Consider the following 20,196-nt stretch of genomic DNA (forward strand, 5'->3'; position numbering starts at 1 on the left):
TTGTGGAGAAAAGGGAACCCTTGTGTACTTTTGGTGGTAATGTAAATTGATGCAGCCACTGTAGAAAACAGTATGTAGATTGCTCAGAAAGTTAAAAATAGAAACACCATACAATTCAGTAATTCTACTTCTAGGTATTTACTCAAAGAAAACAAAAACATAAACTCAAAAAGATATTTGCACCCTCATGTTTGTTGCAGCATTATTTACAATAGCTAAGATATAAAAGCAACCCAAGTGTCCATGAATAGATGAATGGATGATGAAGATGTGGTTTATGTAAGAATGAAATCTTGCCATGTGTGACTACATGGATGGACCCAGTAGGTATTATGCTAAGTGAAATAAGTCAAAGAAAGACAAATATATGATTTTACTTATGTGGCATAAAAAACAAATGAACAAACAAAAAACAGAAACAGACTCATAAATACAGACAATAAACTAGTGGTTGCCAGAGGAGACGGATGAGCCAGGATAAGCAAAATAGTTGATGGGGATTAAGCAGTACAAACTTCCAGTTATAAAATAAATAAGTCACGGGGATATAAAGTATACCATAGGTAATACAGCCACCAATACTGTAATAATACTGTATAATGACAGACGGTAACTACACTTGTCATGATGAGCCCTAAGTAATGGACAGAATTGCTCAATCATTATACTGTATGCCTGAAACTTATGGTATTGTTATGTCAACTATATATTCAATTTAAAAAAAGTATATTCACAGTTGACTACTTCACAAAATCCAACACAAGAGACAATTTTTTAAATTTATTGTCAATCTGAGAGGTGAAAAAGATCTAATTTTAATTTTCATGTTTCTTTATTAGTGAGGGTAAGTGGTCTAGCTTTATTCTCCTTACATATTAAATCATGCATGCATTTCCTCTGACCACTTTCTACTGGTCTATTTTTTTTTTTTTAGAGGGAGACATCAGCTCTTTGTCTCTAATATGTGTTGAAAATATTTTTTCTGGCAGTTTTTTTTTTTTTTTTAACTTCGTATATATTGTTGTTTTTTGTTTTTTCCCCTGCAAGGAAGTGCTGATTCTTTTCCTTTATAGTTTCTGGATTTTGTCTTTTTACAGAAAAAAGAGTTAGAGCTTTTTACTGTGTTAATTTTAAGATAAAATCTGATGCACTTGGAATGTTGGTATGAGGAGTGAACATGGCAAGCTTCCTACCCTCATCTATTAAATGAGTAAAGAGCAAAAAATGTGGGGATAAAAAGCATCAGTCCACATAGCTCAAAGGGAGTGATCAATAAAGGTTAGTTCCCCATCTCAAGTGACTCCCTGGTGCCATAACAACATTGAATGTACATTCCATTTATTTCCTCACAAATTCGAAATGTTATCTTCATCTATATGAATATTATTTTGGGAAAACTAAAATAATAATTTAACAATTTCTTCACTAATCTTTAAGAAAAACATACACACATGTATCTACTACATTTCTGAAGTTACTTTAATCTCTTTTTTAGGACCTATTGAGAAAATCCCATCCTTCTAAATCCACAAGAGGGTCGGAGTGTGTAGTAAAGCCTTGCCAGGCACTGAGTCTCCACAGCTCAGAAACCAGCACTGTTTAAAAATTTACTACATAAAGCCAACAGAGTGCTATGTTACCCTTTTGAACTGTTGTGTAACAACTCAAATCCTGGCCCTATTGTGCAGTTAAACATCTACAGAAGTCATTAAGGAGTCTTTCAGATGCCTCAAATGACAGAAAGATAGTAGGATGATGCAGCTTCGTTTTGGGAGAGGCCTGTGCGGGACCCACAAGTGGTGAGCAGAACACTGTGGGGGAGTGCCTGCACCCCCTAGCTGCTCACTGAACACTTGGGAGGCCTCAGGATCCTCATGAACATGGTGCTGCCAGCAGGCACTGTAGTCACCGGGGGTGGGATGCCAGCTGAAACATACTCCCTCTCCCTGAGATAAATAATAAACTGAGCATAAGGCACCAACAGATGTTCCAGACTACAGCTTAGTCATTCTGGACAGCAAACTGTGCTATAGAAAATTCCTGCCTTGTCCCAAACATATCTCCTCCTCTTCCTGAGGCCCTTGTTCAGACAGTGTTCTTATCAACACCCACAGAAGAAAATGGGTAAATGTGAACACCCTTTTATACAGCTTTAAATTACCTACATTCTCAGAATATAGTAAAATGCAATGCTGGTTAGGAAAACCTGTAACATATGCATTGCACATACTAATGTGTTTAGATATAAACAGAAACATGCCTTTAAGTTCTGTAAAGTTCTCTTCATTAGAATATAGACACTAACCTCTTTTGTCATTAGGCTCAGGGTCTCCTCTGGATATAGTTCTATAATCTGCAGTAGTCTGGGAAACTTCAGCCTGGCTTCATTGGAATGCAATTTTAAAGCTTTCAACATTTTGTCTACCACAATGGCTGGATACGCCTGTAGTTCTAGAGATTCAGTAACTACAAAGGACAGGAGAGAAGAAAAAAAGCGGTCAGTATACCCACTTATACATACATAAACTATAAATTTAACAAATGACTACATTTCCCTTTTGGGCTTCTATTTTGTAATATGTCACTGTTCTCTTTTAACAAGTACTTTAAATTTTTTTTTTTAAGATTTTATTTATTTATTTGCCAGAGAGAGAGAGAGAGAGAGCACAGGCAGACAGAATGGCAGGCAGAGGCAGAGGGAGAAGCAGGCTCCCTGATGAGCAAGGAGCCTGATGTGGGACTCGATCCCAGGACTCTGGGATCATGACCTGAGCCGAAGGCAGCTGCTTAACCAACTGAGCCACCCAGGCGTCCCTAACAAGTACTTTAGATCAATAAACACCAGATGCAGTTTTGGGCCATATGTAAAAGCTTCCATCTTGAAGCTGAATTCTTCACTGGAATATGCATTCTGCATGCAGCACCGTTTCCTTCTTGCACCGGAGGGAACACTGAACAGCTGCTGGTTACTGAATTTATTTCAGGAGCGAGAGGCAGGCCACAGAGCCAATATTACCAAAGCTACAAGTAAAATGTAGAAACTATAAGCAAAAGGAAAGACAGTGTGACTGTTTATATGCAGGTCACGTTGCTTGAAGATGCTGTTGCTTCTTAAAAAGACAAGACTTTTCTCAGAATAACTGTCATTTAAAACCCAAGATACAGGGGTGCCTGGGTGGCTCAGTGGGTTAAAGCTTCTGCCTTCTGCTCAGGTCATGATCTCAGGGTCCCAGAATTGAGCCCTGCATCGGGCTGTCTGCTCAGCAAGGAGCCTGCTTCCCCCACCCCTCTCTGCCTGCCTTTCTGTCTACTTGTGATCTCCATCTGTCAAATAAATAAATAAATAAAATCTTAAACAAACAAACAAACAAACAAACAAAAACCTAAGATGCAGAGGCTCCGGAGTGGTTCGGTCAGATGAGCATCTGACTCTTGATTTTGGCTCAGGTCATGATCTCAGGGTCATGGGATCGGGCCCAGGTCTGGCTCCAAGCTCAACTTGGGAGTCTGCTTGAGATTCCCTCTCTCCCTCCCCTTCTGCACTTCCATCCACTCACATGCCCATGCCCCCTTCTCTCTCTCAAATATAATCTTTAAAAAAAAAAAAAAAAAAAAAAAAAAAACCAAGCAAACAGGAAACAAAGTATCTACAGAAGTCTTAAGGCTTTGACTAACACAATGTTACAAACTAAATGGTTTTTCCTTTTGTGACCCACCTGATGCACTCTCCTCCTCCTTGCGGAGCTGCTGGTCACAGAAATCCACCAGCGTCATGTAAGCATCTGTCAGGCTGGCTACAGGACCCTGGCCCATGAGGGAAGGCTGGGCCTCCTCCTCAGCTATCCGCACGGCCTCAGAAAGGTGATGGAATGCTCTCTGGTGCAGACCTGCGATCACCTAGAATTCACAGAGGTCTCAATTGTGAACCTGTGAGTGCAGCTTAAGTTTTCTGGAAGAACTCTACTTTCTACTTGTGATGACACAGAAAGAATACTTGTGATTTGTGAGCCATGAGATAACACAGAAAGCTGGTTAAATGGAAAAGGGAGTCTGTCTGTCCTGATTGTGAAACAGTGAGTGATTTCAGTATAATCCTCAGTACTTTTGAAACCCAGAAGGTCCACTAGTCATGCAGAGTTGGCACCAAAGATCAATGGGGGGTCATGCTGCCTGTCAGGAACTGAAGAAGAGATGGAAGTTGGCACTTTATCCTCACCACCCTGCTCAGATGTTGGTAGTAACACTGAGAAGGAAGAAGGCAAGGCTAACAACTAAAGTGAAGTAGGCACAGGGAGATGAGGAGAGGTTGCTAACTATGGAAAATACAAAATCATCTGAGAAAAGCTAGGCAAAGCAGATACTACATAAAAAAGTGGAAAAGGCTGGTTTGCTCCACAAGATAATGGGACGTCTGGATGGCAACTGGTGGTGAAATCCATTAACAAAATTCTTGGAAGAACTGTCCACATCAATCCAACACAAACTTCTCACTTCTAATACTGAAACAATCTGTATCACTCAAATAAACAGGGAACAAGTGACTATGTCAGTTTTCCACATAAGAAACTTGGCTGCATAACTGTCAAATACATTCACAAAACACAAAGCAATCATCATTTCTCATTATTTCTTTTGTGTAGTCAGAAGGCTGCACACTGGAGACGTACAACACACAAATATAAAAAGTTCACTCTTCCAGTATTCATTACCTTTTCTGCATTCTCTGTACTGGATCCAGAAAGATCCAAAATTCTTCTAGACTTGCTTTCCTCGATTTCAGCAAGGCAGGTTGGCTCCCTGATGAGAGCCTCAGCTATGATTCTGTATGTTGTACCCAAGAGAATATTCTGATCATGGAAAGCAAGAACATTTTTGCTTATGTAACTTGATGTGCTCTCACCTGTTGGATTAAAAACATACACATACACACAGATGATTTTCTCAGAAATAAATGGATGTCATAAATTAAAAAAAAAGGATACTCATAGTGTACAGTTGTTTTCTATTAAAAATTTAAAATAAATCTTGTAACTATAAGAAACTGGCTTCATACAGTGGTTAGGGAATTTCTTGAACTCATATGAATGAAAAATGTTCTTTGTTAGCAGTGACTGTATCAAAGTTTATAGAGGCTAAGGCAATTAAAACACTGAATAAACTTTTATTCAAGTACCATCATTCTGCATTTTGTCAAAGCACCTAAATCCATTATAAAGGAAAGAAAATGTCTCTTTTTAATGCATTTATGCATATACATTAAAAACCAGATTAGATTTTTAAATCGCTACTGTGATTTATAGCTGATAAAGCAACAGAGGCTGCTACATATAAAGGTCTAGTTCTAATGTCTTACTATGGCTTTGGGGAAGGAAGCCCTGGTCAAGCCTGCAGCTTGCAGAGGGTACAAGAAGGGCACAAAGAGAAGGGGATGTCACTCAGCAAGTCCAATCAACCATTCTACCCTGCTCATCAATCCGTGAAAATTCCCTGCCAGATTACCCTCAGATACATGTTCAAAACTACTGGCCCTACTATTTCACAAGACAGTTAAAAACTACAGCCATATGATGACTACTAAAACTGTAGGATTAGTATTTTTTTAAAGATTTTATTTATTTATTTGACAGAGATCACAAGTAGGCAGAGAGGCAGGCAGAAAGAGAGGAGGAAGCAGGCTCCCTGCTGAGCAGAGAGCCCGATGTGGGGCTTGATCCCAGAACCCTGGGATCATGACCTGAAACAAAGACAGAGGCTTTAACCCACTGAGCCACCCAGGCGCCCCTAATATTAGGAGTACTAATGTTATCTTAGTATCAGCCAACTCCTTCTCCTCTCCTCCATTCCTCCCACCCAAAACCCCTAAAAATATTTAAGCAAACATAAGGATGATTTTCTGCTCCTGATAAATAATGGAGAGCGTGCTTCTCCTATTTGCATTTTTACTGAGACTAATAGTCTGATATAATTGCCTGTCTTACTGAAGAGTCCAACTTGGGAATATGGTTGTCAGAATGGTCAATAATACTGCTGCTATATACCCCGGGACAGAGGGCAGCAAAACAGGTGGAGTGAACCCAAAACTCACATAGTGAATTCTTTTTCTCCCCTCAGTTTTGAAGTCTATGTTAAAAAAAAAAAAAGAAAAAAAAAGAAAAGAAAAGCTGAGGAGGAAAAAGATGTTTCATATTCAATTTTTTAAAAGGCAATTCTTGTAAGTAAACAAGGTTTTCAAAATAATTAAACTATGAGACCCATAATTTGCATAAATATTACAGAAAAAATTTTAATTTAAATTTTACTTGATCAATAAAGAAATAAAATCTCCAAGAACCACATTCCATAGCATTATTAGGATGCAAAGTACCTTGGCTCCAAATATTTAATAAAATTATTACAAAAGTTAATTCCCAAATGTCAGATAAAGCAGCAAAATAAGTTTTAAAAGACAAAGAAACATAATATAAAATAGCGCCACTGAACTTATTTCTATAGAAAAGAATAGTCAGGTACCCAACAAGGAGACTGTTTTCAGCGCTGTGAGAATCTGCTCAGGGCAGGTCTGGCCCTGGCTCCGGCTATGGCTGAGCCGGCAGTAGCTCTGCACCCATTGCACCTGCCAGTCATCTCTTGCTTTTGACTCTCTATGAAGCTCCTTCAGTAGTTTCATGGCAAGTGAGAAATTGTGCTATAGAAGAAAGAAAGTGGTAAGATAACACACAGGTGATCACTTAGAAATAAAAATAAAACATTTGACAGAAATTTTTAACTGGCCTTCTTCCCTTTTTGCATGACACAACTCACCTGAAAGCAGTAAATCCATCTCCTCAGCTTAAATTGTGTAAATGTATTTTTAAAAAAGATTTTATTTATTTGACAGAGAGAGACACATGTCTTTTTATTTATCATGGGGAAAGCATTCACATTTCAAGTATATACAGTTCTATCTTTTAGTAAATTTACAAAGTTGGGCAACCATCACTACTATCTAGTTCCAGAACATCTGATCAATTCAAAAAGAAACAATTTGCTCCCCATTCCCTCCAGCCATGGGCAAACACTAAACTACTTTCTATCTCTATGGATTTGCCGATTCTGGACATCTCCTATCAATGAAATCAGAAACGTGGTGATTTTTATCTGTCTTCTTTCACTTAGCATAGTCTTTTCTAGGTTTGCCCAATTTACAGCATGTATTCACACTTTATTCCTTCACACGGCTGAACAATATTCTGTTGCATGGATAGAACACATTTTATTTATCCATTCATCTATTGATAGCTTTTGGGGTTGCCTCCACCTTTTGGCTATTTTGAATAATACTGCTGTAAATATCTACGTACAAATTTCTGTGTGGACATACACTTTCACTTCTCCCATATACCTACGAGTTGAAATGGTGGATCACATGGTAACTCTATGTTTAACTTTTTTTTTTTTTTTTTTTAAGATTTTATTTATTTATTTGACAGAGAGAGAGCTCACAAGCAGACAGAGGCAGGCAGAGAGAGAGGAGGGGAAGCAGGCTCCCTGCTGAGCAGAGAGCCCGATGCGGGGCTCGATCCCAAGACCCTGGGATCATGACCCGAGCCGAAGGCAGAGGCTTTAACCCACTGAGCCACCCAGGCGCCCCTATGTTTAACTTTTTGAGGAAATGTCAGACTGTTCTCCACAGCATCTGTACCATTTTACATTCCCATTATCAATGTATGAGGGTTCCAATTTCTCCACATCTTCACCAATATTTGTCTGAGCAGTCTCTTTGATTACAGCGGGTGTGAAGTGGTATCTTGTGTGGTTTCAATTTGCATTTTCCTAATAACTAATAATGTTGAACATCTTTTCACGTGCTTGTTAACCATCTGTATATCTGCTTTGGAGAAATGTCTATTTAGAATTCTTAGCCCATTTTTTTTTAAGATTTTTTATTTATTTATTTGACGGAAATCACAAGTAGGCAGAGAGGCAGGCAGAGAGAGGGGGAAGCAGACTCCCTGCTAAGCAGAGAGCCCGACGCGGGGCTTGATCCCAGGACCCTGAGACTATGAGCCGAAGGCAGAGGCTTAAACCACTGAGCCACCCAGGTGCCCCTTAGCCCATTTTTTAAGTTGGATTGAGTTTTTGTTGTTCAGTTATAAAGAGTTCTTTATGTGTTCTGGATAGTAGACCTTTATCAGATACATGATTTCCCAATTATTTTCTCACATGTGTATGGGTTGTCTCATCACTTTTTTGAGTGTGTTCTTTGAGGCACAGGAATTTCTAAATTTTGATGTATAACTTATCTATTTTTTATTTGTTTGGTTGTTATATGGATGTCTTTTAATTCTTCTTTACCAAGTTTCAAAAGACGTTTTCATCAAACCCATGTCTTGTTCTTTACTATCCTTTCAACTATGTAGGCTAAAAATCTGAGCCATCCTCAGCTGCATCCTCTCCATAATACTTACTATCTCTGGACTTCTTACTTCACTTCTAGAGCATCTTTCACATTGTTTGCATTCCTACCACAACTTTCCTAGTTTGAGACTTCATAGTCTCTCTGCTTTTTCCCTCAGCAGACAATCTTCCATACAGCTTCCAACTGAGCCAACATGTCCAGAGCAGATTGCAATTCCCAGCTTCTCACCTCCATGATTTTGCTGGAATATATCTTGTATCTATAGCACCTTTTTCCTCTTCTGAAAGTGAAAACCCTACCATTTCCATAAAGCCCCATCTGAATGCCTCCTTCTTTAGCAAGCCTTCCTACCAGGCAGGTCTCTTCTTCTTGGGGCTCTCCTAGCATGGTGACCTCTCTTTTCTTCACTCATCTTATGCTGTTTTGGGTTGAAGTGCAGCTCTTATTCTCTTGCTAGACAGTAATCACAAGAGCCGGAATAGTAGCTTCCCAACACCGCCCCTGACATTGTTGGGTGCAGCTTCTTAGCTACACTGTAATCCTCATCACTACTCAGAACTTCCTTACCACCAAATTCCTAAACTCAAGTCACACCATTTTGACCACAAACCTACTCTACCCACCAAATTCTTGCTATGTTTGCTTTATAACCTTAAAACCTCTGGTAACTTTACCTGCCTTCTTCCTGCTTCCACTTCCTTCCGTGTGCAATTAAGTCAGCCAGCTTTTCCCACCACTCTCTTTGCAATACTCTCAGGTCACCAGCCTTTGTCCCTGTATTACACCCAACTGGAAAAACCATACTCCTGGGTACATCGAAGTGCATGGCCTTTCTGCTCCTATACTCACAGACTCACCAGAGACCGCACTGACAGTTCTTCCATGGCTCGCCAGCCCCTCCACCACAGCTCAGAATAACCCACTACTCCCCCACTATTCTCAGATCTCTTCAGCTCAGCCTCTGCAGAGGGCCTACTCCCCAGAGAGAACAGAGTTCTTCCATTCACCTTTGCTTGAATCCTTTCCCTTTCAACTCCACAAGAAATCCTATCTCACTAATGATCTCTCTCTGTATGTCCATTCTCTCCCTACCATTAAGCTTTAAAATCCCCAGTCTCCTTTTTCCTAAAAATCCAAACTCTTCCCTGAGCCCACCTGCTTTTCCTCATCATGGCTTCCTTAGAAGCAGGCTGTGCTCATTGCCCCTGTATATCCATCCTTATCTGTTCTTCTACCCACTCTGATCTGACTTCTGCTCCGGTGAAATCGTTCTCACTGAAGTCAGCACAAGCCTCCTCTCAATGCAAGGGCACTTCAGTTTCTGCATGCCTTTGTTCTCCTGGGTAACAGGCACTGATGATTTCTGGCCATCCCTCTGGGCTCAGCCTCTTGGTCATCCTCTAACGTCACCATCTAGTTTCAGCTCCTTTGTGGACACCTTTCCCTTTGTTCCTCCCAAAACTGTAGGTCTGTTTTGGTGACTGGTCCTGGTCACCTTATCCACTCCTGTGGCTTCAGTGATAGCCCATGTGCCAATCACCTTCAGACCTCTATTGCAAGCACAGCTCTTTTTCTCCAGAACTTTAGATTTCTTATGTACAAATTAGCAAACAGAAATCATAACTTGCTTGTCTTAAAGGCCTCACACATGCAATATGTCTTCAACTGAATGCACCCCACAAACTGCCATTCTTCCTGCATTCCCATACACTCAGCTATACAGGCAGAGAAGCCTGGGGATCCTACTTTCTCTTCCTGAACAGAACCAGTCACAGTGTCTCATCCATGCTTCCTTTTTCTTGAACTTGTCCACTCATCTCCACTTCCCAGACTCTAACCTAGATTGGCTGCCCTTATCAATTACCTGGAGTAATATAGAGGTTGGACAACCCTTTGCCCTTCCTCCAATCATTTCTCTCACTACAATCAGAACACTGTTTTAAAACTGTTAATCCGGGGCACCTGGGTGGCTCAGTAGGTTAAGGTTCTGTCTTCGGCTCAGGTCATAATCCCAGGGTCCTGGGATTGAGTCCTACATTGGGCTCCCTGCTCAGTGGAGAGATTGCTTTTCCCTCTCCCTCTGCCTCCCCCCGTTCTTGTGCTCTCTCTCAAATAAATAAATAAAATCTTAAAAAAAAAAAACCTGTTTATTTATCTGGTCACCTCTATCTCAGGGCTTCCTACACAAAGAACAGCCATTAAGTAGGCATTCAAGTTCACCTGTCACTCTACTCAGGAAACCAAATGCCCAGGGTTATTCCTGAGTCTTTTTTTTTTAAATTTAAAAATTTTTTTAATAAACATATAATGTATTTTTATCCCAGGGGTACAGGTCTGTGAATCGCCAGGTTTACACACTTCACAGCACTCACCATAGCACATACCCTCCCCAATGTCCATAACCCCACCCCCCTCTCACTACCCCCTCACCCAGCAACCCTCAGTTTGTTTTAGGAGATTAAGAGTCACTTATGGTTTGTCTCCCTCCCGATACCATCTTGTTTCATTTATTCTTCTCCCACCCCCCTAAATCCCCACATTGCATCTCTACTTCCTCATATTAGAGAGATCATATGATAGTTGTCTTTCTCCAATTGACTTATTTCACTAAGCATGATACCCTCTAGTTCCATCCACGTCGTTGCAAGTGGCAAGATTTCATTTCTTTTGATGGCTGCATAGTATTCCATTGTGTATATATACCACATCTTCTTTATCCATTCATCTGTTGATGGACATCTAGGTTCTTTCCATAGTTTGGCTATTGTGGACATTGCTGCTATAAACATTCAGGTGAATGTAACCCTTCGGGTCACTACACTTGTATCTTTACGGTAAATACCCGGTAGTGCAATTGCTGGGTCATAAGGTAGCTCTATTTTCAGTTTTTTGAGGAACCTCCACACTTTTCCAGAGTGGTTGCACCAGCTTGCATTTCCACCAACAGTGTAGGAGGGTTCCCCTCTCTCCGATTCCTCGCCAGCATCTGTCATTTCCTGATTTGTTAATTTTAGCCATTCTGACTGGTGTGAGGTACTATCTCATTGTGGTTTTGATTTGTATTTCCCTGATGCCGAGGGATATGGAGCACTTTTTCATGTGTCTGTTGGCCATCTGGATGTCTTCTTTGCAGAAATGTCTGTTCGTGTCTTCTGCCCATTTCTTGATTGGATTATTTGTTCTTTGGGTGTTGAGTTTGATAAATTCTTCATAGATTTTAGACACTAGCCCTTTATCTGATATGTCGTTTGCAAATATTTTCTCCCATTCTGTCAGTTGTCTTTTGGTTTTGTTAACTGTTTCCTTTGCTGTGCAAAAGCTTTTGATCTTGATGAAATCCCAATAGTTCATTTTTACCCTTGCTTCCCTTGCCTTTGGCGATGTTCCTAGGAAGATGTTGCTGCAGTTGAGGTCGAAGAGGTTGCTGCCTGTGTTCTCCTCAAGGATTTTGATGGATTCCTTTCTTACATTGAGGTCCTTCATCGATTTTGAGTGTATTTTCGTGTGTGGTGTAAGGAAATGGTCCAATTTCATTTTTCTGCATGTGGCCATCCAATTTTCCCAACACCATTTATTGAAGAGGCTGTCTTTTTTCCATTGGACATTCTTTCCTGCTTTGTCGAAGATTAACTGACCATAAAGTTGAGGGTCTATTTCTGGGCTCTTTATTCTGTTCCATTGATCTATGTGTCTGTTTTGTGCCAGTACCATGCTATCTTGATAATGACAGCTTTGTTATAGAGCTTGAAGTCCGGAATTGTGATGCCACCAAATTTGGCTTTCTTTTTCAATATTCCTTTGGCTATTCGAGGTCTTTTCTAGTTCCCTATAAATTTTAGGATTATTTGTTCCATTTCTTTGGAAAAAAATGGGTGGGATTTTGATAGGGATTGCATTAAATGTGTATATTGCTTTAGGTAGCATAGACATTTTCACAATATTTGTTCTTCCAATCCAGGAGCATGGAACATTTTTCCATTTCTTTGTGTCTTCCTCAATTTCTTTCATGAGTACTTTATAGTTTTCGGAGTATAGTTTCTTAGCATCTTTGGTTAGGTTTATTCCTAGGTATCTCATGGTTTTGGGTGCAATTGTAAATGGGATTGACTCCTTAATTTCTCTTTCTTCTGTCTTGTTGTTGGTGTAGAGAAATGTAACTGATTTCTGTGCAATGATTTTACATCCTGACACTTTACTGAATTCCTGTACAAGTTCTAGCAGTTTTGGAGTGGAGTCTTTTGGGTTTTCCACATATAGTATATCATCTGCGAAGAGTGATAGTTTGACTTCTTCTTTGCTGATTTGGATGCCTTTAATTTCTTTTTGTTGTCTGATTGCTGAGGCTAGGACTTCTAGTACTATGTTGAATAGCAGTGGTGATAATGGACATCCCTACCATGTTCCTGACCTTAGCGGAAAAGCTTCCAGTTTTTCTCCATTGAGAGTATCATATGGTTCTCGTTCTTTCTTTTATTAATGTGTTGTATCACATTGATTGATTTGCGGATGTTGAACCAATCTTGCAGCCCTGGACTAAATCCCACTTGGTCGTGGTAAATAATCCTTTTAATGTACTGTTGAATCCTATTGGCTAGTATTTTGGTGATAATTTTTGCATCTGTGTTCATCAAGGATATTGGTCTGTAGTTCTCTTTTTTGATGGGATCCTTGTCTGGTTTTGGGATCAAGGTGATGCTGGCCTCATAAAATGAGTTTGGAAGTTTTCCTTCCATTTCTATTTTTTGGAACAGTTTCAGGAGAATAGGAATTAGTTCTTCTTTAAATGTTTGGTAGAATTCCCCTGGGAAGCCATCTGGCCCTGGGCTTTTGTTTGTTTGGAGATTTTTGATGACTATTTCAATCTCCTTACTGGTAATGGGTCTGTTCAGGTTTCCTATTTCTTCCTGGTTCAGTTGTGGTAGTTTATATGTCTCTAGGGATGCATCCATTTCTTCCAGATTGTCAAATTTGTTTGCGTAGAGTTGCTCATAGTATGTTCTTATAATTGTTTGTATTTCTTTGGTGTTTGTTGTGATCTCTCCTCTTTCATGCATGATTTTATTTATTTGAGTCCTTTTCTCTTTTCTTTTTGATAAGTCTGGCCAGGGGTTTATCAATCTTATTAATTCTTTCAAAGAACCAGCTCCTAGTTTCATTGATTTGTTCTATTGTTTTTTGGGTTTCTATTTCATTGATTTCTGCTCTGATCTTTATGATTTCTCTTCTCCTGCTGGGTTTAGGGTTTCTTTCTTGTTCTTCCTCCAGCTCCTTTAGGTGTAGGGTTAGGTTGTGTACTTGAGACCTTTCTTGTTTCTTGTACGGCTACATATTTTCCTCTTAGGACTGCCTTTGCTGTGTCCCACAGATTTTGAACCGTTGTGTTTTCATCATTTGTTTCCATGAATTTTTTCAAATCTTCTTTAATTTCCTGGTTGACCCATTCATTCTTTAGAAGGATGCTGTTTAGTCTCCATGTATTTGGGTTCTTTCCCAAAAAGAGCTATTAAAAAACAGCTAATTTAAGAAAATTATTGTGCTACAATAGAGGAACACAAATGTAAGTACTCACCTGCTTTCCTGCACTTTCTACCATCTTCATTTTCATGGAGAATATACAGTTCTTAATCAGGGAACAGACTTCTTCTCCCTGCTCCTGCACTTCCATCTTATCACTAGAATCTTTATCACCATCCATGGACATACTATGATCACCTGGAGGAAGAGTAAGTTTCTCCTCTATTTTGCTGAGAAAGAAACATCTACACAAAACAATGAAAAATGAAAATTAATGGCAGAGACTTATGAAATAAATCTTTTATATATGGGAAGCTACTGGATGGCATTTACAGACAGAAATTCTACAATTATTAAATTTTTGCTCATTTCTGGGGGTACCTGGGTGGCTTAGTCAGTTGAGAATCTGACACTTGATTTTAGATCAGGTCATGATCTCAGGGTTGTGTGATCGAGCCCTGTGTCAGGCTCTGCACTGAGTGGGGAGTCTGTTGAGACTCTCTCTTTCCCTCTCCCTCTGGCCCTCTCCCACCTGCTCATGCACTCTTTCTCTAAAAGTAAATAAAAAAATTTTTGCTCATTTTTTAGACTGTTAAGTGTGTACTCTAAGTACCAGATTCAATAGCCATTTTTAATTAACCAACTCTTTAAAAGATATTTTTCTGGGGTGCCTGGGTGGTTCAGTGGGTTAAGCCTCTACCTTCCACTCAGGTCATGGTCTCAGGGTCCTGGGATCAAGTCCCATATTGGGCTCTCTGCTCAGTGGGGAGCCTGCTTCCCCCTGCCTCTCTGCCTACTTGAGATTTCTCTCTGTGTCAAATAAATAATAATAAATAAATAAAATCTTAAAAAAAAGATATTTTTCCAGGTATCATTTATTGCCTACACCTCCACAAAATAAACCATTTAAATGCACAATGTTCTCTCTTAATGAATGGGTGACATGCCCTATGTTGGGTCTTTTCATGTCTCCTAATCTAAGGTCCTACCCCAAAGGTAAAACATGTAAAGCAGCAAACAGGTTATAATGACTGGGGATATGAAAAGGCTGTATTGCTATAAAATTATTTGTATTTGTATTATAATTTACATATCTGACTGTTCTAGTGATTTCATTTTCATTATTTTCATGCCAGTACCACTGACAAGGACCTTAAGTATAAAATCCACCCCTGATCAATATCAACGAAGTTTTTGTCCATCCAGTGACTAATCTCCATTTTCTTAGAAACACTGTGGCCAGATAAACCAGCATGTCCCATACACCTCTTTCTTTTGTTTTGTTGTTGTTATTTCCCAAATACAAGCCTTTCTAGTCATCTATCTGCGTCTGTGTTCCTAGCCCCCTACCCAACACACGAGTGCCCCCTCCCTCCCAACAGGTGCTACTGTTTTTTAAGCTTTCACTGTTTTTAGTTAATAGAATAAATAAGCAAAAGTGGCATAAGATAGGTACTTAATAAATATTTGAGGAAATAATTATGAAACATACGTTGAAACATAAATGTTACAGTATGAGTAAAGTTCCCTGAGCTCAGAGAAACAGGAATCAGGGGGCAACAAGGGGAGGTGGATTAGTGTTCACAAGGTGATAAGACTGTTTCCTGGGCTTTAAAAAATGCATTTAATTTCAAGTAGTAGAGAAGATAAGGAAGTTCTAGATAGAAGAAACAAACTAAACAAAGGCAGAGAAGTGTTACAGTGTAGGACATATTCTTGTATCAAGACTGGGGAGGACAGAGCCAGGAAGCGAAACATCTTCTAGAGCCCTAGAGCCCTAGAGCCCATCCTTCTGCTGATAACTAACACTCTGGATAAAATACCAAATATCACCACCAAAGATTGCTGAGTGAATACAAGATGGCAGACTGTTACATGCAAAGAGGCCAAAGGTGGGATAAGTACTGCATTAGGATGAAGTTTTTGTTTTCTCTTTCTTTTTCCAGTTTTTCCATGAGGATAACCATGGCTGATAAGAGGCATGGTAGCCAGAGTGACTAAGATTCAGACAGGAACCCTGAAGTATTGTGCCCAGAGAAAGCTAGAAGGGAAGCTAGGCAGACCAAAGGTTGTAGTGGGAATCCTGGAAGGGGGAGAGCAAGAGAAGAGGCTCTCTAATTCTGTTTATGAAGCCACACGAGTTTCAGCCTGCCTCCTGAAATATGCATGTGCAGGACTGACTGGAAACAATGAAGGAAAGGCTTGAGTCCTGAACTGAGATGTAAATCAAGAAGGCAAGACAGAGTCCACTGTCCAAATCTAACTAGACTGACTGCTTGCTAAAGCAATAATTCCTGAGAATTATAATAAAGCTCAGAGTCTACATAAGATAATATTAACAATTTCTAAGATATACCTGAATATATACCTGATATACAAAGAACCAGGAAAATGTATCCATTCTGGGTAGAAAAGACAGTCAACAGATTCAACTCTTACATAACCCATATGCTGGAATGATCATAGAGAACCTTAAAGCAGCTATTTTTAAAAAGATTTTACTTATTTATTTTAGAAAGAAAGCAAGTGAGTGAGCAGGGTGAGGTGGGGAGTGGTAGAGGGGGAGAGAAAAGGACAAGAAGACTCCACAGTGAGTGTGGAACCTAATGTAGGCTTGATCGCACAACCCTGAGATCATGATCTGAGTGAAAACAAGAGTGCAGGACTGACTGGAAACAGTGAAGGAAAGGTCTGAGTCCTGAACTGAGATGTAAATCAAGAAGATTTAAATGTAATTTAAGATGTAAATCTTAACCAACTGAGCCACCCAGGCACCCCAAACAGCTTATTAACGATGCTCTAAGAGGTCAAAAAAATAACATTAAATAATGGAAAGGCAACTATCTCAGTAGAAAAAAGTAAATATTAAAAAAGCCAAATGGAAATTTTACAACTGAAAAAACATACTAATTAATAAAAAATTCACTACATAAACTTAAAGAGGAATTAAGAGGAAAATTACAGTGACCTTGAAGATAGGCCAACAGAAATGATCTAATCTGAAGAATAAAGAGAAAAAAAGATTGAATAAAAATGAACAGAGCTTCAAGGACGTGTGTGGGACAACATCAAAAAGTCCAATATATGTATAATGGGCACCTCACAAAGACAGAAAAATTGGGGCAAAAAATACTTGAAAATACAGAAAATTCCCCAAATTTAATGACATAAAGGTACAGATTTGAGAAGCTCAGTGAACCTTGAGCAGGTAACTTCAAAGGAAGCTATACCTAAATACATCATAATCAAACTGCTAAGAGCCTATGTTAAAAAAAATTCTGAAACCAAAGAATAAGACAGAATACATACAGGGGAACAACAATTTGAGTAATCATTCTTTTAAATTTTTTTTTTTATAGATTTTTATTTATTTGACAGACAGATCACAAGTAGGCAGAGAGGCAGGCAGAGAGAGAGGAGGAGGAGGCAGGCTCCCTGCCAAGCAGAGAGCCCGATGTGAGGCTCGATCCCAGGACCCTGGGATCATGACCTGAGCCGAAGGCAGAGGCTTTAACCACTGAGCCACCCAGGCGCCCGAGTAATCATTCTTTTAGAAACAAGATACTGCTGAGGAGGAAGGGGGAATCTACCCAGAATTCTATATCCACAGAAAATATTCTTCAGGAAACACAGTAAAATAAAGGTATCTTCAAATAGAAGAAAACTAAGAGAATTCATCAAAGGCAGACCTAAACTACAAGAATTGCTTAAAGGAAAGTTTTCAGCTAAAGGTAAAGGATATCAGAGGAAAATTAGGGTCTTTACAAACAAATAATGAGCATCAGAAATACTAAGTATAAAGTGACTTTTTGTCTCTTAAGTTCTTTCAAATATGTATGAGTGTTTAAAGCAAAAATATAATATCTATTAGTATTTTCACTATATGCTATCATACACTATTTTGATGTATAATGATAAAAAGGACATTTAATCAGGAAGACCTAGCAATTATTGACGTGTATATGCCTAGTAACAAAGTTCAAAATACGGTAAGTAAAAATAGACAGAATTAAAGAGAAAAATAGACAATTCCACAATCAAAGTAAGAGATTTTGAAATCCTTACATATCTAGGCAGCTGATGGAATAGACCAAAAAAAAAAAAAGAAAAAAGAAAAATCAATAAAGACATAGAGTTCTGAAAAATACTATCAACCACCTTTATCTAATTGAAATTTATAAGCATTACATTTAAGAACTGCATACTATACAGGATTTAAGTACACACAGTATATTTACTAAAACAGACCATATGCTAAACTGTGAAACAAGTTTCAACAAATTTTAAAAAGCTAAAACTATACACAGTGTGTTTTGTGGCCATTGTGGAATTAATTTAGAAATCAATAATAAGAGAGACAAAAAAACTCACCTATTTGGAAATTAAACAAAGCACTTATAACTATTTCAAGGTCAAATGAAATCATATGAATATTAGAAGATATTTTATTTATTTATTTATTTTAGAGAGAGCACATGTGCAAGCTGGGAGGTGGGAAGAGGGAGGGGAAAGAATCTCAAGCAGACTCTCCACTGAGAGCAGGCCTGACATGGGGCTTGATCCCATGACCCTGAGATCATGATCTAAGCCAAAACCAAGAGTCAGACAGTCAACCAACTGAGCCACCCAGGAGCCCCAAAGAATTAGAAAATATTTTAAACTAAATGATAATGTAAATACTACATATCAAAATTTGCAGTATGTAGCCAAAGCAGAGCTTAGAGGGGTGCATGTAGCTTTAAATGTTTTTATTAGGGGAAAAAGTATAAAATCAAACATCAAAGTTTCCACCTTAAGAAACTAAAAAAAGAAGAGCAAAGTCAGTCAAAAGTAAGCTGAAAGAAGAAAATACTAAAGATGAGACCAGAAATCAATTAAATTTCAGAACACAGTTGTCAAGGAAAATTAACAAGTCAAAAGCTGGTCCTTTGAGAAGATCAACAGAATTGACAAACCTCTAGCGAGACTGATCAAGAAAAAACAGAGAACACAAGTCACCAATATCAGGAGTGAAAAAGGGATTCCCACTATAGATACTGCCAGTAATTAAAAAAAAAAAAAAAAAAAGAATAATGTGAGCAATTTTATGTGAACAATTTGACAACTTAAATGAAATGGAAAAATATACTGAAAAATACAATTTAATAAAATTGACATAAAAAGAAATAGAAAATTTAAATTGCCCCATATCAACCAAAGAAATTACATGCATTATCCAAAATCTTCCCAAAAGGAAAACTAGAGGCCCATATAAAATCTCACTGGTGAATTCTATCAAATATTCACTTAAGAAATAAGAAGGATCTTACATAACCTTTTTTTCAAGGAAAAAAGAAGGGAACATGTCCAACTTATTTTATAGACCCAATATCAAAACCTGACAAAGACATTATAAAAAAGAAAATTACAAACCAATATCCCACTTGAATTTAGACACTAAAATTCTTAATAAAATGTTAGCAAATCTAAGAATATATAAAAAGGATCATTGTACCATAGAAGGTTTACCCTCCAAATGCAACATTTGTTTCATATTCAAAAATCAGTCATGTAATAAACTGTAAGGAGGAGTGACATCATCAAGACGGTAACATAGGTCATTCTTGACTTCAGTCTCCCTTACAAAACAGAAACAAAAACAAAAACAAATAAACAAAATGAAACCAACTACTATTCACAGACAAGACACCATTGAGAAAATCTTAGAACACAGGGGTGAGCCTGAAACACCACAGAGACTCAGATGGATCACATAAGAAGAGAAAAAGAAGCAGCTACTGTATGACTGCAAGGTCCCTACCACAGGATGGGACAGTACCACAACAAGAGGGCCCCAAGTCTGAAGTTTTTCCAGTAGGAAAAAAAGAGCCCAAGATGGATATCTAGTTACCCTAGTGTTGGGGTTTGCAAATCAGGAAGCCCACTTGGGTCTCATCTCATAGGGATAACAAAGGAACCTGCAGCAGGGCTTAATGATTGGGGATTAGACTGTGACAGAGAGGTGGTGTGGGGGGGTCGGGCTTATAGCAACCAACACTCAGATCTTGGCAGACTGAGTTCCTACTCATAGCAGTGCCCAAGTAGAAATTCTAACCAGTGGTTTGGCTTATCGTCAGAACCAACACAGTGGCCCAGTCTGACTAGGAAAGTCAGCAAGGTGCAGGTTTGCATGTTAGACCCCAAACAACAAGGCACTCTGCCTACGGAGGAAAGCTAATTCATAGTTCCACCTATTTCTGAGTGTCACTCTTGGTCCTATCCTACCTGACCATGAAACTTGACTG

The 20,196-nt window shown here is 38.9% G+C and overlaps 1 protein-coding gene across 7 annotated transcripts in view; it reads right to left on the bottom strand.

The window, feature by feature from the left end:
• The window catches only part of PRKDC (protein kinase, DNA-activated, catalytic subunit), a 229,284-nt gene that overhangs the window by 18,142 nt on the left and 190,946 nt on the right, over positions 1 to 20,196 (bottom strand). For 6 of the 7 annotated variants that reach the window (XM_032841194.1, XM_032841195.1, XM_032841198.1 and 3 more), the window contains 5 exons: positions 13,968 to 14,157; positions 6,511 to 6,685; positions 4,710 to 4,900; positions 3,717 to 3,897; positions 2,306 to 2,466 (listed from right to left, as the gene is read on the bottom strand). In XM_032841194.1, coding sequence (XP_032697085.1) covers positions 2,306 to 2,466; positions 3,717 to 3,897; positions 4,710 to 4,900; positions 6,511 to 6,685; positions 13,968 to 14,157 — 898 coding nt within the window. The other variant, XM_032841201.1, reaches the window with a different exon arrangement.

This window comes from Lontra canadensis, unplaced genomic scaffold, assembly GCF_010015895.1.
Source record: "Lontra canadensis isolate GAN:19392208 unplaced genomic scaffold, GSC_riverotter_1.0 scaffold121, whole genome shotgun sequence".
In the NCBI taxonomy this organism is placed as follows: domain Eukaryota; kingdom Metazoa; phylum Chordata; class Mammalia; order Carnivora; family Mustelidae; genus Lontra; species Lontra canadensis.